Below are 16,142 nucleotides of genomic sequence, written 5' to 3' on the forward strand. Positions count from 1 at the left end.
ACCTCAGGGCTGTGTCCAGACACACTCATATCAGAGGAGGGGCTGTGGGTAACCCCCAACATGGGCACCAAGGAGGGAGAGCTGTGCAAACCCCAGGCAAAGTTGGTGCCTGAAGAGTATCTTGGTTATAGTGTCATTACCCAGCTGTTTCCTTTATATAATCCCGTGTATATAACCATATATTAGTTTATAGAATTAGTGCCTGAAGTATAACTTGCTGCTTCCATCTATCCAGCTTATATAATCATATTTAATACCTATATCTAGCACACTTATTTCCATATAATCTTTCTATATAATCATACAGGTATTGTAGTCGGAGCTGCACTGACACATTTAGTGCTGATTTATAGAGTCCTTCCATATAACCATATAGTAGTTTGTAGGAGGAGGAATGCCTAGAGCAGTCACAGAACAGAAGCAGCACATGGGAAAACAGCCAGACCAGGACGAGAACCAAAGACCCAGGCGGCGGCGTCCCTGCCTGAAAGGGCACACGCTGTATGGCAGGCTTGGAGCAGGAGCCTCTCCTCCTGATAAAGGAGTTGTAGCACCTTGCATCCAGTTCCTGTGGAAAGTCGGCCTCAGGCCTGAGATCCTGGAAGTAACCGAGGGAGAAGAACCCTCTGGTGTGACCAGTCACGGCGGCTGTACACCCTGTCAGTCCTTTCTAGCTTCTGTGCCGGCTCAAATCATCCTCCCATAAATATCTTAGAGAAGAGCACACATCCGTCAGCTCCCACTGCACTGGCTTACAGTATCCTTCCATTAGAAATCCTCTGAAGTCTGCAGCCCCCAGGTAAGAAGTGTCATGCACACAGCCCACCCCCTTGCCTCGGTGACCTAATGGGGGTGGACCTCTTTTCTGTACACAGCCTCCTACTGCGCATGGCCCACCTGTCTGCCCGGGTGACATAATGGAGCGGCCCCCTTGCTTGTTACGTGATTATGTGTGCCCTATCACTAAGCCTACAGATGATGACCTCACTCACGACCCTTCCCTGTTTGTACCTAATAAATACAGACGCTTCTGCGTGTTCGAGCCTTGCCTGTCTCCGCTCACTGGTGATGTGCACCCACCCCGTCCAGCTGTTGTTTTCCAGTTCTTCTGTGTCCTGTCTCTTTATTTCTCGGATCCAGCGCCTCAGCACAGCATAAGGGACGCCACATGACCTTGTGGGGCCAGCAGCCACTGAAGCACTGATCAAAAGAGGTAAGGGCAGCCAGGCGCAGTGGCTCATGCCTGTATCCCAGCACTTTGGGAGGCCGAGGCAGGCAATTCACTTGAGGCCAGGAGTTTGAGACCAGCCTGGCCAACATGGTGAAAACCCATTTCTACTAAAAATATGAAATTAGTCAGATGTGGTGGCGGGTGCCTGTAATTCCAGTTACTTGGTAGGCTGAGGCAAAATATCGCTTGAACCGGGAGGCAGAGGTTGTAGTGAGCCAAGATTGCGCCACTGCACTCCAGCTCAAAAACAAAGAAAAAGAGGTAAGGGCGATGATGGTTTCAGAAGGTGAAAAAGCCATGGCGTCGGGGATGTGGGCACAGAAGCAGGGGGCTCAGGAAAGGAGGGTGTCTCCGTAGTGAGAGTCCCAGCTGCTGGGGCAGGGCCAGGCGGAGGAGGGAAAGAAGTGTGGCATTTCCATCCTGGGCAGGATTACACCCCACACGTGGGAATGCAAGGAAACCCCGGGAAGGGGCGAGGTGGGAACAGGCAGGACACCCGGGGCTTGCTTGAGTGCTCCCAGTTTTCCAGAGTGAGAAGAATTTCTCATTATTTGCCAAGAACCAATTTACACAGGAGCCCTTGGGAGCAAAGGAGCTGGTTTATTATTATTATTTTTTTGAGACGGAGTCTTACTCTGTAGCCCAGACTGGAGTGCAGTGGCGTGATCTTGGCTCACTGCAACTTCCGCCCCCTAGGTTTATGCGATTCTCCTGCCTCAGCCTCCCGAGGAGCTGGGGTTACAGGCACCCGCCACCACGTCCAGGTAATTTTTATATTTTTAGTAGATGGGGTTTTGCCATGTTGACCAGGCTGATCCTGAACTATTGACCTCAGGTGATCTGCCTACCTTGGCCTCCCAAAGCTCTGGGATTACACGTGTGAGCCACTGCGCCCAGCCAAAGGAGCTGGTTTAACTCGTCAGAGGTATTTCTGATTTTCAGGCAGCTTCACACAAGGAGAGTCAGAGCTGTGACAAAAACCACACCAGCCGCCCAGGAAAATTCACTGTGGCTACAGCATTCGCTGTGGCACCAAATACCCCGTTACAGTTCTGTGCCTTGGCTACATTCAGCCGTCGCAGCTCTCCGCTGGCTTTACAAAGACGATTAAATGTTTCTATTCTGAAGTAAAAATGCAATCGAGAATAGAGGACGAGGAGCAACAGAACAGGCACTCGTGCAAGACGATCTGTAAGATCTGGAAACATAAACGAACAACTCACTTGTGAGATCCAACCCCAGAAGGAAGTGCCTTAATTCTGCTGTACCAGAGGTCCAGCCAAGTCAGCTTCGGCAGCAACTGAAAGAAATCTTGAGGAATCACACAGAGGGCATTCCTCTGCAGATGCAATTGCTTCCGTGGAAAAGACAGATCAGAGAATGTTTTGTCAACCAACTGATTTTTAAAACATGATATATCCAAAAACCATTTCCAAAAGAACTAGCAACAACCAGAACCATATATACTAAGTTAAAAAGAGAAAAAAAACCCCAATCCCTTACCCTTAAAATATGAAAACAGTAGACAAAAGAATCAGAAAGAAAAGAACCAGGAGTCCTGGCAGCCTTGGGAGCGGGACTGGCTTCCTCAAGACCTGGCACTCTGTTGTTGACTGAGCACGTCTCTGCTTCTATCACGAGCCTCTGACGCAGTCTGAAGCCCGAGGCCCCATACGCAGTGTCTCGGCCCTTTCTCCAGTGCCTGCTGCAGCACCTGGCCCTCGGCAGCCCCCGAAACTGCCTGCTTACCGAGCAAACAGCAAGGGCTATGTCTGGTCTGGGCGACTCAGCCCAACTCAATCATTGAGAGGAAACATAAAGACAGGGGCAGAGATGCCTGCTATGGTGTTCTCCAAAATCAACGGCACACAAAAATAACCTCAGTAAGCATCATTTCAGGAGCAGACTGACACAACAACTCAGTGACGTTCTAAAGTATTTATAAATAAGGGACGGCAGAAAGTGAAACGTAAACACACTGATTTTAGCTGTGTAACATACATGTGACATACATATAATTTTACAGTCACAGTGTGGCAGGAGGATAATAGCTAATTTTTACAATACCGTCATTAATGTTGCTGTGTTGCCTACACTCACATTATTATGTATATTTACACCTATATCCATATTTACTGAGGCAGTAGAAGCAGATGATCAGAACACTGATCTCAAAGCCAGACTGCGGGGATTTACATCTAGGTTTCCAACCCTATTAGCTATGTGACCCTCAGCGAGTTCTTAACCTCTCTGTGCTCCAGTGTCCTCATCTGTGAGATACGGCGATGTGATCCACCTCACAGAGCAGCACTAAGAGCAGCACGTGGACTGGCTGTGGTGATCACACTAGAGAGCAGCGCGTGGAACGGCCATGGTGATCACACTAGAGCAGCGCGTGGACGGGCCGTGGTGATCACACTAGAGCAGCGCGTGGACGGGCCGTGGTGATCACACTAGAGCAGCGCGTGGACCGGCCGTGGTGATCACACTAGAGCAGCGCGTGGACCGGCCGTGGTGATCACACTAGAGAGCAGCACGTGGACCGGCTGTGGTGATCACACTAGAGCAGTGCGTGGACCGGCTGTGGTGATCACACTAGAGCAGTGCGTGGACCGGCTGTGGTGATCACACTAGAGCAGCGCGTGGACTGGCCGTGGTGATCACATTAGAGCAGCGCGTGGATTGGCCGTGGTGATCACACTAGAGAGCAGCACGTGGACCGGCTGTGGTGATCACACTAGAGCAGTGCGTGGACCGGCTGTGGTGATCACACTAGAGCAGCGCGTGGACGGGCCGTGGTGATCACATTAGAGCAGTGCGTGGATTGGCCGTGGTGATCACACTAGAGAGCAGCACATGGACCGGCTGTGGTGATCACACTAGAGCAGCGTGTGGATTGGCTGCGGTGATCACACTAGAGCAGCGTGTGAATTGGCTGCGGTGATCACACTAGAGCAGCGCGGGGACCGGCTGCGGTGATCACACTAGAGAGCAGCGCGTGGACCGGCTGTGGTGATCACACTAGAGAGCAGCACATGGAACAGCCGTGGTGATCACATTAGAGCAGTGCGTGGATTGGCTGTGATGATCACACTAGAGCAGCGTGTGGACCGGCTGTGATGATCACACTAGAGCAGCGTGTGGACCGGCTGTGGTGATCACACTAGAGCAGCGTGTGGATTGGCTGCGGTGATCACACTAGAGCAGCGTGTGGATTGGCTGTGGTGATCACACTAGAGCAGCATGTGGACTGGCTGTGGTGATCACACTAGAGAGCAGTGCGTGGACTGGCTGTGGTGATCACATTAGAGCAGTGCGTGGATTGGCCGTGGTGATCACACTAGAGAGCAGCACGTGGACCGGCTGTGGTGATCACACTAGAGCAGCGCGTGGATTGGCTGCGGTGATCACACTAGAGCAGCGTGTGGATTGGCTGCGGTGATCACACTAGAGCAGCGCGGGGACCGGCTGCGGTGATCACACTAGAGAGCAGCGCGTGGACCGGCTGTGGTGATCACACTAGAGAGCAGCACATGGAACAGCCGTGGTGATCACATTAGAGCAGTGCGTGGATTGGCCGTGGTGATCACACTAGAGAGCAGCACGTGGACCGGCTGTGATGATCACACTAGAGCAGCGTGTGGACCGGCTGTGATGATCACACTAGAGCAGCGTGTGGATTGGCTGCGGTGATCACACTAGAGCAGCGTGTGGATTGGCTGCGGTGATCACACTAGAGCAGCGTGTGGATTGGCTGTGGTGATCACGCTAGAGCAGCGTGTGGACCGGCTGTGGTGATCACACTAGAGAGCAGTGCGTGGACTGGCTGTGGTGATCACACTAGAGCAGCGTGTGGACCGGCCGTGGTGATCACACTAGAGAGCAGTGCGTGGACTGGCTGTTGTGATAAGGCTGCCTTCTCTGTGGAAACACACACTGCATACTGCAGAGTGCCCCCTGCCTCTCCATTCCACCTTCAACACCGCATCCCTGCTCCAAATCACTGACAGATTCCAGTCTGAGAAACACCGACTGGAAAAATCACACTCTTCATAAAGGCATTGAAAACAGCGTGTTATCTCTGTTAGGAAAGTGCTGGAGTCACTGCTTGCTGGCAGCTGGCCAGGTCTCCGGAAAGCGGCCTGGCGATCACAGGTACACAGCGCTCTTTCCTGCTCTTTCCCTCACAGTGCAACCTGATTCTAGTTGCTCAGCTTTGAAACCATGTCTTCCTCAAGGCCAGTGAAAGGAATCTCAGGAAGATAACACTCTGCTTCCTCCACAGCACTTCTGGAAACACAGGCACCACCTGCGACTTAGAGCTGGTTATGGTTGAAGGAAATAACATACACAGTGGTTCGTTTCCAGAACAAAGTCCCTTGAATTGGCTTAGGTCAGCAAGCTACAGAAGAAACAGGATGTCGCAGGCCCCTGCTTGGCTAGCCGACGCCTGCTTGTCAGCCTCCCCGCCACCTCTCAGTTGCCCTCACCCAAACCAAAGAAGTTTAGTCTAAGATGAAAGTTTACTAGCCTGCAAAACAGCTCATTTCGTCTGTTCTTATTGAGATGAACCAAACTACCTCCATCTCAGCTGTGAGCCTGACCGACTCCGTCTCAGCTGTGAGCCTGACCGACTCCGTCTCAGCTGTGAGCCTGACCGACTCCGTCTTGGCTCCTCCCCCGACATTTCTCCCTTGAGTGCATACCTGGCCACACTGTGCTGGGTCATGTTGTGCTTAGAGCTATAGAAACACATAACCGTTGTAACCATATCCTGCTTGACAAGCCCACTTGCTGTTGTGGATACCCCGTGACTGATTGTACAGAAAGCACCGAATGCCCCCCTTGGTGACCGGCAATCATGGGAACCCCTTGTGTGTACCCTCCTTAGTTAATCAACCATCCTGGGAGCCTCCTGCCTCCTAGTTTCCAGCCTCCTCCCCTAACTTGCTTATTCTGCTTCTGTAAATTTCCGCTTTTCCCCCTTACCATGGGCAACATATAAAAGGAAATCAAACCCCTTCCTCAGGGCCGAGAGATTTTGAGAGTAAACTGACTTGCGGTCGCCGGCAATAAAGGACTCACAATCAGATTTCAGAGTGTGGCGCTTTCCTAACAACTCACTCGGATACATTATCAGCCTGTCCAGCTTCTCAGGTCGTAAGTCGAATACTTGAAGAGCCCTTGAGCTGACTGGGATTGCAATGTATTGTGGGCTGCGACAAAATGCGGCAGGACAACCCTAAAAAACACCTAAAGTCCCTGCTCAACAACCACTAGGCGACGTCCGGGAAGATGTGACCCACCCCCCACAGTACTCAGCCTATGAGGAACCAGGGGAGGGGCCTGCACACTAGGGATAAACTGCTTGTTGAAACCGTGCTGAGTGTGCCTGCCCACCAGACACCTGCTCTTGCAAAACCGTCATTAAAGTCTCACTTCCACTGTCCTCTGGGTCTCTGAGTCCATTCTTTGGGCTTGGATGACTGAGTTTGTTTCTCAAACCTCGTGGTTCGTATGGGGAAGAAAATGACATCTTTGGGTGACACTGGAGAGGCTCACTTCTCCCTAATGTACCAACCAACGGGCACAAAACTCTCTGAGGAAAAGTTAATAGTAGCGGGGTAAAGGGGGAAGGACTTCACATTCCAATATTCAAGACGGTGTTAATTAGCTTGGGATCAGAACAAATTAAGGGGTCATTCTTGTATGTTCCCGAATCAGGAACTAGCCTCCTGGGTCAAGACCTGACTGTTGGATTGGGTTTGGGATCAGGAGTGGAGAAGGGACAGATAAAAGGAGTGATGGGCCTTCTAAGAGAGGAGGAAGGTAGAGTTAATCCCAGCCTGCGGACTAAGGAAGGCAACAGGGGAGGGTTAAAAATCACACCCTCTGTTGAACAACGAGAACACGTGGACTCAGGGAGAGGAGCATCACACACTGGGGACAGTTGTGGGGGGGTAGGGGAGAGACAATGGGGGTGGGGAGGGATAACATGGGGAGAAATGCCAGATATAGTATGCACCTACAGTAAAATAAATAAATTTTAAAAAAAATCACACCCTCACAGACTGAACTAAACGTCCAGGAGAAAGTTTGCAGGAAACAATATCCCACACCCACTGAAGGGCGGAAGGGTCTCCAGCCGCTAATGGAGGGATTAATTAAAGACGGACTACTGGAAGCCTGTATGCCACCACACAACACTCCAGTTCTCCCGGTAAGGAAACCAGATGGGTCCTGTAGACTAGCATGAGGCCGAAGAGCTATAAATCAACTGTCCAAACTCACCATCTCGGGGTGCTTCACCCCTACACCCTCCTCAGTAAAATACCCTTTGAACATAAGTGGTTCAGTGTGGTGGATGTGAAAGACACATTCTGGGCATGTCCCTAGACTCTAGGAGCAGGGACCTCTTTGCCTTTGAATGGAAAACCCCATAACGGGAGAAAGGAGCAGCGCCGTGGACTGTGCTGCCAGGAGGGCTCACGGGAGCCTGAGGCCTATTTGGCCAAGTCTCAGAAAAACTCCTGGAGGAATTCCAACCTTCCAGAGAAACCCAGCTGTGACTATATGTGGATGATCTTCTAATTTCTGGGGAAAGGAGGGCCAAGGTATCAGAAGCCACCAGAAGCTTGCTGAATTTCCTAGGGGAAAGGGGATTGTGAGTCTCCAAGGACAAACTGCAATTTGTAGAAAAAGAAGTCAAATACTTAGGACATCTAATTAGCGAAGGGAAGTGGGGAATAAACCCTGAAAGAATATCGGGAATAGTGGGTCTGCCCTTGCCTAAGGCAAAGAAAGAACTCCGAAAAGTTTTAGGTTTAACTGGTTACTGTAGATTATGGGTTGACTCATATGCTCAAAATACGAGGATTCTGTATTTGAAATTACTAGAAGAACCCGATCCCTTGCAATGGTGCCTGGAAGAAATTAAGGCAGTGGAGGATTTAAAGCAAGCTCTCTCTCCAGCCCCAGTCCTGGCCCTCCCACCCTTAGAGAAAATATTTCATCTGTTTGTCACAGTAGACCAGGGCATGGCCCTTGGGGTGCTCGCTGAAATGTGGGGCGGGAAGAGGTGACTGTTGCTTTCTCCAAGCTTCTCCAACTTGTCATTGCTCAAGCGTGGCCCAAATGTGTGCAGGCAGTGGCTGCCACGGCCCTGCGGGTAGAGGAGAGCCGGAAGCTGGGCCCTGGTAGTGAGCACCCCACATCAGGTCAGGGATACATTAGATCAAAGAGCTGGGAGGTGACTAATTCCTGGACATTAAAATAGGAAGCCATATTACTAGAAAAAGATAATTTGGTCTTAACAGATACTTGCTTGAAACTAGCCAGTTACTCATGGAAAGGGGAATAATGAGGCCACAGCTGTTTAGATATGAGAGAGTGTCAAACTGAGGCTAGCCCAGACCTTACAGAGGCTCCACTCCATGACGGAATGAGGCTGTTTGCGGAGGGGTCATCCCGAGTGACTGATGGTAAAGACACACTGGCTATGCCGTCACTGATGGAAACAAACAATCCTTACGTGAAAAAGGAAGATTACCCAGTAACTGCCCAGCCCAAACCTGTGAATTAGATGCTCTTAACCAGGCCCTAAAGCTCCTAGAAGGCTAAGAAGGCACTACACAGAGTGGCTCCAAACACGCCCATGGGAGGCTCTGGACAGAGCAGGGCCTGATAAAGAGTAAGGGGAAGAACTGGCACACAGGGAGCTGCTCACAGAGGTTTTAGAAAGCGTCTTGCCCCCAGCAGAGATGGCCATAGTTCACGTAAATGGCCATCAGAAAGCAAACACCGCAGAAGCTGTAGGGAACAGGCTTGCGGATGGAGCTGCTACGCGAGCCTCCCCGGAGGAAGAGGTGAGACTGTTTAGCTAATCCCAGAGAGCCCGAAGGTGGTATTAAGACCCTAATTTTCTGAAGAAGAGGAAGAGCTAGGGAAGACAGGGGCCACTCAAACCAGGATGGGAGGTGGGTGCTCCCTGATGAGAGAGAAACGACAGACAAACCCACATGAGAAAACCGATGTCCACACTGCATTAGGTAAGTCACCGGGGTCCCCAGGCCACGTGTGATGCAATACTCAAGAATTATTAGTGTATAGGGACTCACACCCTTGCTAAACAAGGGTGCGGGGGTTGTGTGACCTGCCAGAGAATAAACAAAAAGGTAGTAATTACGCCTGTAATCCCAGCACTTTGGGAGGCCACGGCGGAGAGATCATGAGGTCAGGAGTTCGAGACCAGTCTGGCCAACATAGTGAAACCCGGTCTCTACTAAAAATACAAAAAATTAGTCAGGTGTGGTGGCGGGAGCCTGTAATCCCAGGTACTCAGTAGGCTGAGGCAGGAGAATCGCTTGAACCCAGGAGGCGGAGGTTGCAGTGAGCTGAGATTGCGCCATTGCACTCCAGCCTGGGCTACAGGGTGAGACTCCACCTCAAAAAAAGAAAACAGACCTCCTTCAAGTGGATTTTACAGAAACGTCCAAAACAGGGAACTAAAGTATGGACTGCTAACGTGGAGCACCTCTGTGGCCGGGTGGAGGCCTTCCCCTCCCAACTGCCACTGCCAGGAGTGTGGTCAAAATAATCTTAGAAGAAATTATACCCAGATCTGGCCTGGTGGAAAATATTGATTCAGACATCGGGAGCCACTCTACCCCGAGGGTGCCGAGGGGAATTATGGAGGGTTTACACATTGGATGGGATTTCCATACCCCTTGGCATTCCCCTTCCCCTGAAAAGCTAGAAAGAATGAATCAAACTCTCCGAAAGCATCTTATTAAACTAATCTTAGAAACTAAAATGCCTGGGACCAAACGTCTCCCAACAGCTCTCCTTAGGATTAGGTCAGCCCCAAGGACAGACTTGGGATTGTCCCCTTACGATTGTTCCATGGACTCCCGCATTTAGGTCGGACTATGGACCTTCCTACTATGGAACCCAAAGAGCAATTGTTAAGAAATTCTATACTGGCCATAACCGCCACCCTGTCATCCCTTAGGCTGAAAGGACTTCTGACTCAGCCCGCCCCGTGAGTTCACGGTTCACCACATCCAGCCTGGCGACTCAGTGCTAAAGGAGACAAGCTCCACCCAAGCTGGGAAGGCTCCTATCAAGTGCTCCTGACCACTGAGGCAGCGTACGAACAGCTGAACAGGGGTGGACACATGACACGCGGTCAAGAGACTGGTAAGGAACCCCTGGAAGGAAGGGAAAGGGTGAATGGGATGTGTGTAGATCACCGAAGGAACCCTTGGGCTAACTCTGGAAAACCTCGAAGGAAGCTGTGAGCAGCCTCTGTCATGGGGCGGGTGTGGTTGGGATTAAGCCTACTACCGCGGCGAGAGGTTCACAAGTGGATGGAGCCGGAGGAAGAAGAAGATCCAGTCAAACTAAGAGTCCACAGAGCTAGAACCTCCACCCCAAGACCGTGAAGTTCGACGCCTGCCACGTATTCCACGGTGAGTATTTAGGGAAACAAAGGCAGCTGTCACGAGCAAACGTGTACGTCCTGAACCGTCGCCACGGGGAAAGCCCTGCGCCAGCTGGAATGACGCCTAAAGGACCACCCATTTCAAGGCTGAGTGAGCCATCGTTCCAAAAACAAACCCTTAAAGAATAAAATACATTTGCATAAGGGCCTCACGCCACCTAACTGTGGAAATTCAGAATGCAACCCTGGATTAATTAACAACAACAACCAGCTACTCTAGCCCAGGAACCCTGGAGGTATGGACTAGGAATAAATACCTCACGAAGGGATCCCAGGGAAAGGTCAGCCTTTAGGGACGTTACCACCTGCACCCGAGCCCACCTAGGATTATTATAACTCCTGGTCCCACTACTTCAACCTACTGGACAATGATCCTAAGAGAGTAAAAATAATTAAGGGAACTGACTCGAGGCAGACTTTAGAAATCGAGACTGGATATGGGGATGCAAATGCCTGGGTTGAACGTGTCACATGTCCAGTACTAGCTCTTAATAAAAGCGACAGTCACTCATGCTCAGCTGGGCGGCCTCGGGCAGAGGTGGTTCCACTTCCCCAGGATGGGACGGCAATCCCGACGGTATGCGCTGCATGTTGGCTGTACGCCAGGACAGGGGTACGTGGGGCAAGGAGATCTGCAAATGTCTGTCTTGGCTCTTTCCTGCCTCGCAGCAGATCAGATCCTAGAGCCACCCCCTCGCTCTCCTTCGGGAATGTGAACCACTCCTCTTGCCTCTCTAGGCAGGGGGCAGAGTTCAGTAACCCTGTGAGAGGACTCTCAACTCACACCCACAACCTAAACACCATTGGCGCGTCAATCAAACGCAACTGCTCGGCTTTCTCTACAGCCCGGGCTGATGTCTGCTGGTATCGTAGAAAGAGGTGCCTCCATGACCTGCTACCGTCCAACCGGACCGGGACTCGTGCCTTAGTTCAAGCTGCCGTTCCACGAGAGCCCCGAGAATCCACACGGCCACTGACATCAGAGAGATCTAACGAATCCTTTTTATACTGACTCAAAGGCGTCCCGGAGGAGTACCTAATGAATATAAGGCCCCAAACCCAATAGCTGCCGGGTTTGCGTCAGCACTCTGCTGGTGGTCGACTGTTAATAAAATGTGGATTGGATTTATTGCCTCTATTATAATTCAACAGATTCATCAACTCTACTGGAGACGCTCTCAAAGGAGTGGCTGCCAGTCAGACGCCACCAGCCGAATGGCCTGGAAGAACAGACTTGCACTAGACATGATTGTGGCAGAGAAAGGGGGCGTGTGCGTCATGCTGGCGGAAAGTGTCGCACCTTCATTCCTCACAATACCACCCCAGATGGAGCATCACGACAGCATTACAAGGGTTAAGAACTTTAGCCAACGAGTTGGCAGAAAATGCCAGAACTGATGACCCATTTACTGACTGGTTAGAGAGCTGGTTCGGGAAAAGGAAGGGAATGGTAGCCTCCACTCTGCGATCCCTTAAAACAGTGGCTGGGTCCTAACAGCTACAGGGTGTTGCACTATCCTGGGTTAAAGGGTTAACCCCAAAATTAATTGAAACAGCCATCAACAAATGGCCATGACATATCAACGATTACTAGAAACCAGATCAGATCTACTCTCTTATGATGAGGAGTCAACAGCTCTTGAAACAGTTTAAGGACCAAAGGACACAAAAATAAATACGGAAATGGGACCAATGGGAGTAGAAAGAGGAGGGAGTTGAAGGAACTGGTCTGCGGTGCTCCGTTTCCAAGACAAAGTGCCCTGAATCGGCTCCGGTCAGTAAACTACAGAAGAAATGGGATACACTAGGCCCCTCTTGGATAGCCAGTGCCCGCTTGTCACTGCCCCACACCCCCACCCACCGCCCCGCTTAGTTACCCTCACCCGAACCAAACAAGTTTAGTCTAAGATGAAAATTTACTAGTCTGCAAAATAGCTTGTTCCGTCCGTTCTTATCAGCCTGCCCATCTACTCAGGTCATAAGCCAAATACTCGACGAGCCCCTGAGCTAGTTAGGATTGCAATGTATTGTGGGCTGCGACAAAATGCAGCAGGACAACCCTAAAAAACACCTAAAATCCCTGCTCCACAACGAACAGGCGACGTCCGGGAGGATGTGACCCAGTACTCAGCCTGTGAGGAGCCAGGGGAGGCGCCCGCGCACTAGGGCATAAAGTGCTTGGTGTAACTGTGCTGGTGTGCCTGCCCACCAGAAACCTGAGACGGTCATTGAAGTCCCACTTCTACTGTCCTCTGGGTCTCTGAGTCCGCTCTTTGGGTTTGGATGGGTGACTTAGTTTCTGGCATGGTGAATAGTGAGCTGGCCATGTCACAACACAGGTTCCATCTTTCCCGGTAGGTCCCGGAAGCCTCATGTGAGGATGGGGATCTCTGGAAGTGCTGTTTATGACTTCAGAGGCTGAGGGATTACCTCTTTTAAAGACTTGTTGCCACGGTAATAAAATCTATATTGACATCTGTCTTCTGAATGGTATAAACAGTTACCAAGCTTCTTCATTAAGCCTCAAGACCTCCAGAATTTCCTCCTTCTCCCTTTATGCATTAAGGTAACAGAAACCTCAGGGGTCTGCTGGATCCCTTACTCGGGGCTGAGGTTACCTGTTCATTCAAAGTGACATGTGTGTAACAGGAGCCAGGACAAAGCAGGTCCCTGTGACCAGTGCCACATTCTAGATGTCAGCAGCAAGGAAAAAAGAGCAAGACCAGCACTGCCCTAACAGCAAACACAAGGAAAATGCAGAGTTTATAACATACGCAGCCGCTAAACATCTAAATATGTAGCTCTTGTAAAAGCACTCGAAAGCGTCAATCTGGCCACGCGCGGTGGCTCATGCCTGTAATCACAGCACTTTGAGAGGCTGAGACAGGCAGATCACCCAGTCTCAGGAGTTTAAGACCAGGCTGGGCAACATGGTGAAACCCCGTATCCACTAAAAATACAAAAAAAAGTCAATCAGTATCATAACCGTGTTCCAGACACTATGCTTTCACGTTATTCATTCTTACAATAAGCAATGAAAATATGATCATTCCTACATTCCAGATTAAACCAAATGAGGTTTAAGGAAATTCTGTGAGTCCAGGCAGCGACAAGGACTGCAGGGGGGACCTTCAACTGTCGGACATCAAAGCTGTGCCCTCACAGAAGTTTCCTTCTGCAGACTGACCCAGAGAAGGGCTGGGCAGAGAATAAATAACACGAGCAAAATCATGGGTGACAACAAAGCTTTTAACTGTTAATGTCGCCTGATTTTCTTTAGGGTTTTGTGTTTTAATCAAGAGACCAAGGATGTATGGCAGTAGTTCCTCCCGCAGGTTTTGGGAGATGAGCTGCAGGGAGCAGAACAGGCACCTGCATCTAAGTAGACGCACGACTCCCACTGGCTGGTCCCCGTCACGAACTTCCCGTCTTGTGTGATGGGCATATAAAGCCATGAGTGAACCTTTCCTCTATTTCATCTTAGAATTCATCACTTCCAAAGAGAAAGAAGCCTACAGAGCAAGCCCAGGGGCAGGTTCCCATTTCTGTCTACAGGGGACCTGTGGACACACGGCCCGAGGGGCAGCCACTTACTTGAAGGCCGGGGATTCTAAAGACCTCTTCCAAATGGCACAGACCACTCTGACTCAAGTCTAGAATCGGTGAGGAGGAAAAGATGATCCCTCCAACGCCCTTGTGAACATCTTTGGAGGGGGCGGCAGGCAAGCTCCTAGTTTGACCGGCATCCTCCTCCAGATCAGCAGCTGCTGCAGAGGGAGCTCCGTAGGAGCCGCTTCCCTCCATCCGTTCTCCTCCAGGGACAGCAGCTCATCCTCCCTGGTCTGGAGTCACCTGGAGACACAGGAAGGGGAGACGTAGAAACAGCTAAGTATACCGCGGCAAAGCGGAATAGCTGTGTGGCAGGCCCACGGTGATTCAGCTTGCTTCAAAAGCTATCGTTTTTCGTAAGCGGTAACAAAAGTTTGACTTTTCAATGAGGAAAAAAAAAAAGGAATACAAAGAGGTTCCGATTAAAATTCTCTGCTCTCACCCTGGACAATGGAGTTCCAAGATTTAACTCCTGGAAGCGCAAAGGTGCACAAGAGGAACGATCATGTCAGGGACGTCAACAGATGAGAACATCTGGAAGCCTGTAAACCAACTGTGATGCTTCCGTGAAATGACTGGGGCAGGCGGTTCCTTATCAGTTTGCAGTTTCTTGCCTCTGCTGTGGTTCTGGGCCATCTGAACTATGTTTTCAGTTCCTTGAGGCCAGGAAGCCTGTCTTTTGTTTATCCTTTTGGCCCAGTGACCAGCACTAAGTCTGGCTAACACCCAGTTAAGCATCAGGGAAAACCTGTTAAATGAAGAATCTTGAATTTTCATTGTCCAGCAACACTTTTTCTCAGAAGTATTGTTCATCGAAGCCTCATTCTGCGAGGCACACTTTCACTTGCAATTTCCAAACGACTCATTCGACAACAAGAATCAACGTTGGAATGCATCAGTTCATCTAACTCAAATCACTCAACCGCCCACATGTGACTGGCACATGTGTGTACTTCATTCCCTTTTCAGGGAGGAGGCTGAGGCGTAGAGGAGTTAACTGCTCGAGGGGTGCAGTTAATTTCGGGATAGAGGCGACTCTGCGACCCAGCAGGGTTCGACCGCAGGCAGCCTGCATTCCATAGAAGCCTGCGGGCTTTTTCACGGTCAGTTCCCTTCTTTTCTCCGAAAATCACGTAACTTTAAAAAGAGGAGGGGAGGCTTCAAACCTCAGGACAGGGAAAATGTCTTAAAACCAGAACTGAAACAACAGCGTGGGCTTCACACAGGGTCCAGGCAGCGCCAGGCTCCGTGGGGCTTCCCAGGCTGCCTTCGGGGAACCCCGACGCACGCCCAGCCCCGCTCCCTGCCTCGGTTTCCCCATCCGGGCGAGGCTGAGTTGAATCCGACGCTCTGGGCTTCACATTCCAGGCCCGAGAGGTGCAGCCCACGCCGGCAGCATCCGGGCGGGAGCTACGCAACAGGGCACGAGGGGCCGCGGCACCGCCTTCCTCCCGCCGTCCCCTAGGAGGGCCCAGCGAGCCGGCCGTCCCCGCCCCGCCTCACCTTCCGGGCCCCCGCCCACTGCAGCGGAGAGCAGCAGCCCGACGGTGGAGGCCGCCCGGCCCACGCGATCGCCATGGAGACCCAGTACGGAAGCCCGCAGGCACCACGCCGCGCGCGGGTGTGTGTGTGGTGCGCCTGCGCATGGGTGTGTGTGTGTGTGTGTGTGTGTGTGTGTGTGTGTGTGTACGTGCGCGCGCGCGCGGGGTGTGGTGTGGTGCGCCTGTACATGGGTAGGTGTGGGGGTGTGTGTGTGTAGTGCGCCTGCGCACGAGTGGGTGTGGTGCGTGTGTGGTGCGC

General features: G+C 51.3%; 1 protein-coding gene across 1 annotated transcript in view; it reads right to left on the reverse strand.

The window, feature by feature from the left end:
• The window catches only part of LRRC27 (leucine rich repeat containing 27), a 58,694-nt gene extending 42,971 nt beyond the window's left edge, over nt 1-15,723 (reverse strand). Inside the window, 3 exon segments of the mRNA XM_064371835.1 lie at nt 2,280-2,353; nt 2,455-2,585; nt 14,328-15,723. Coding sequence (XP_064227905.1) covers nt 2,280-2,353; nt 2,455-2,585; nt 14,328-14,537 — 415 coding nt within the window. The 5' untranslated portion in view covers nt 14,538-15,723.
• Nucleotides 15,724-16,142: the final 419 nt, after the last annotated feature.

Source organism: Aotus nancymaae, unplaced genomic scaffold, assembly GCF_030222135.1.
Source record: "Aotus nancymaae isolate 86718 unplaced genomic scaffold, 86718_ANA_hifiasm-v0.15.2.pri h1tg000193l, whole genome shotgun sequence".
NCBI lineage: Eukaryota > Metazoa > Chordata > Mammalia > Primates > Aotidae > Aotus > Aotus nancymaae.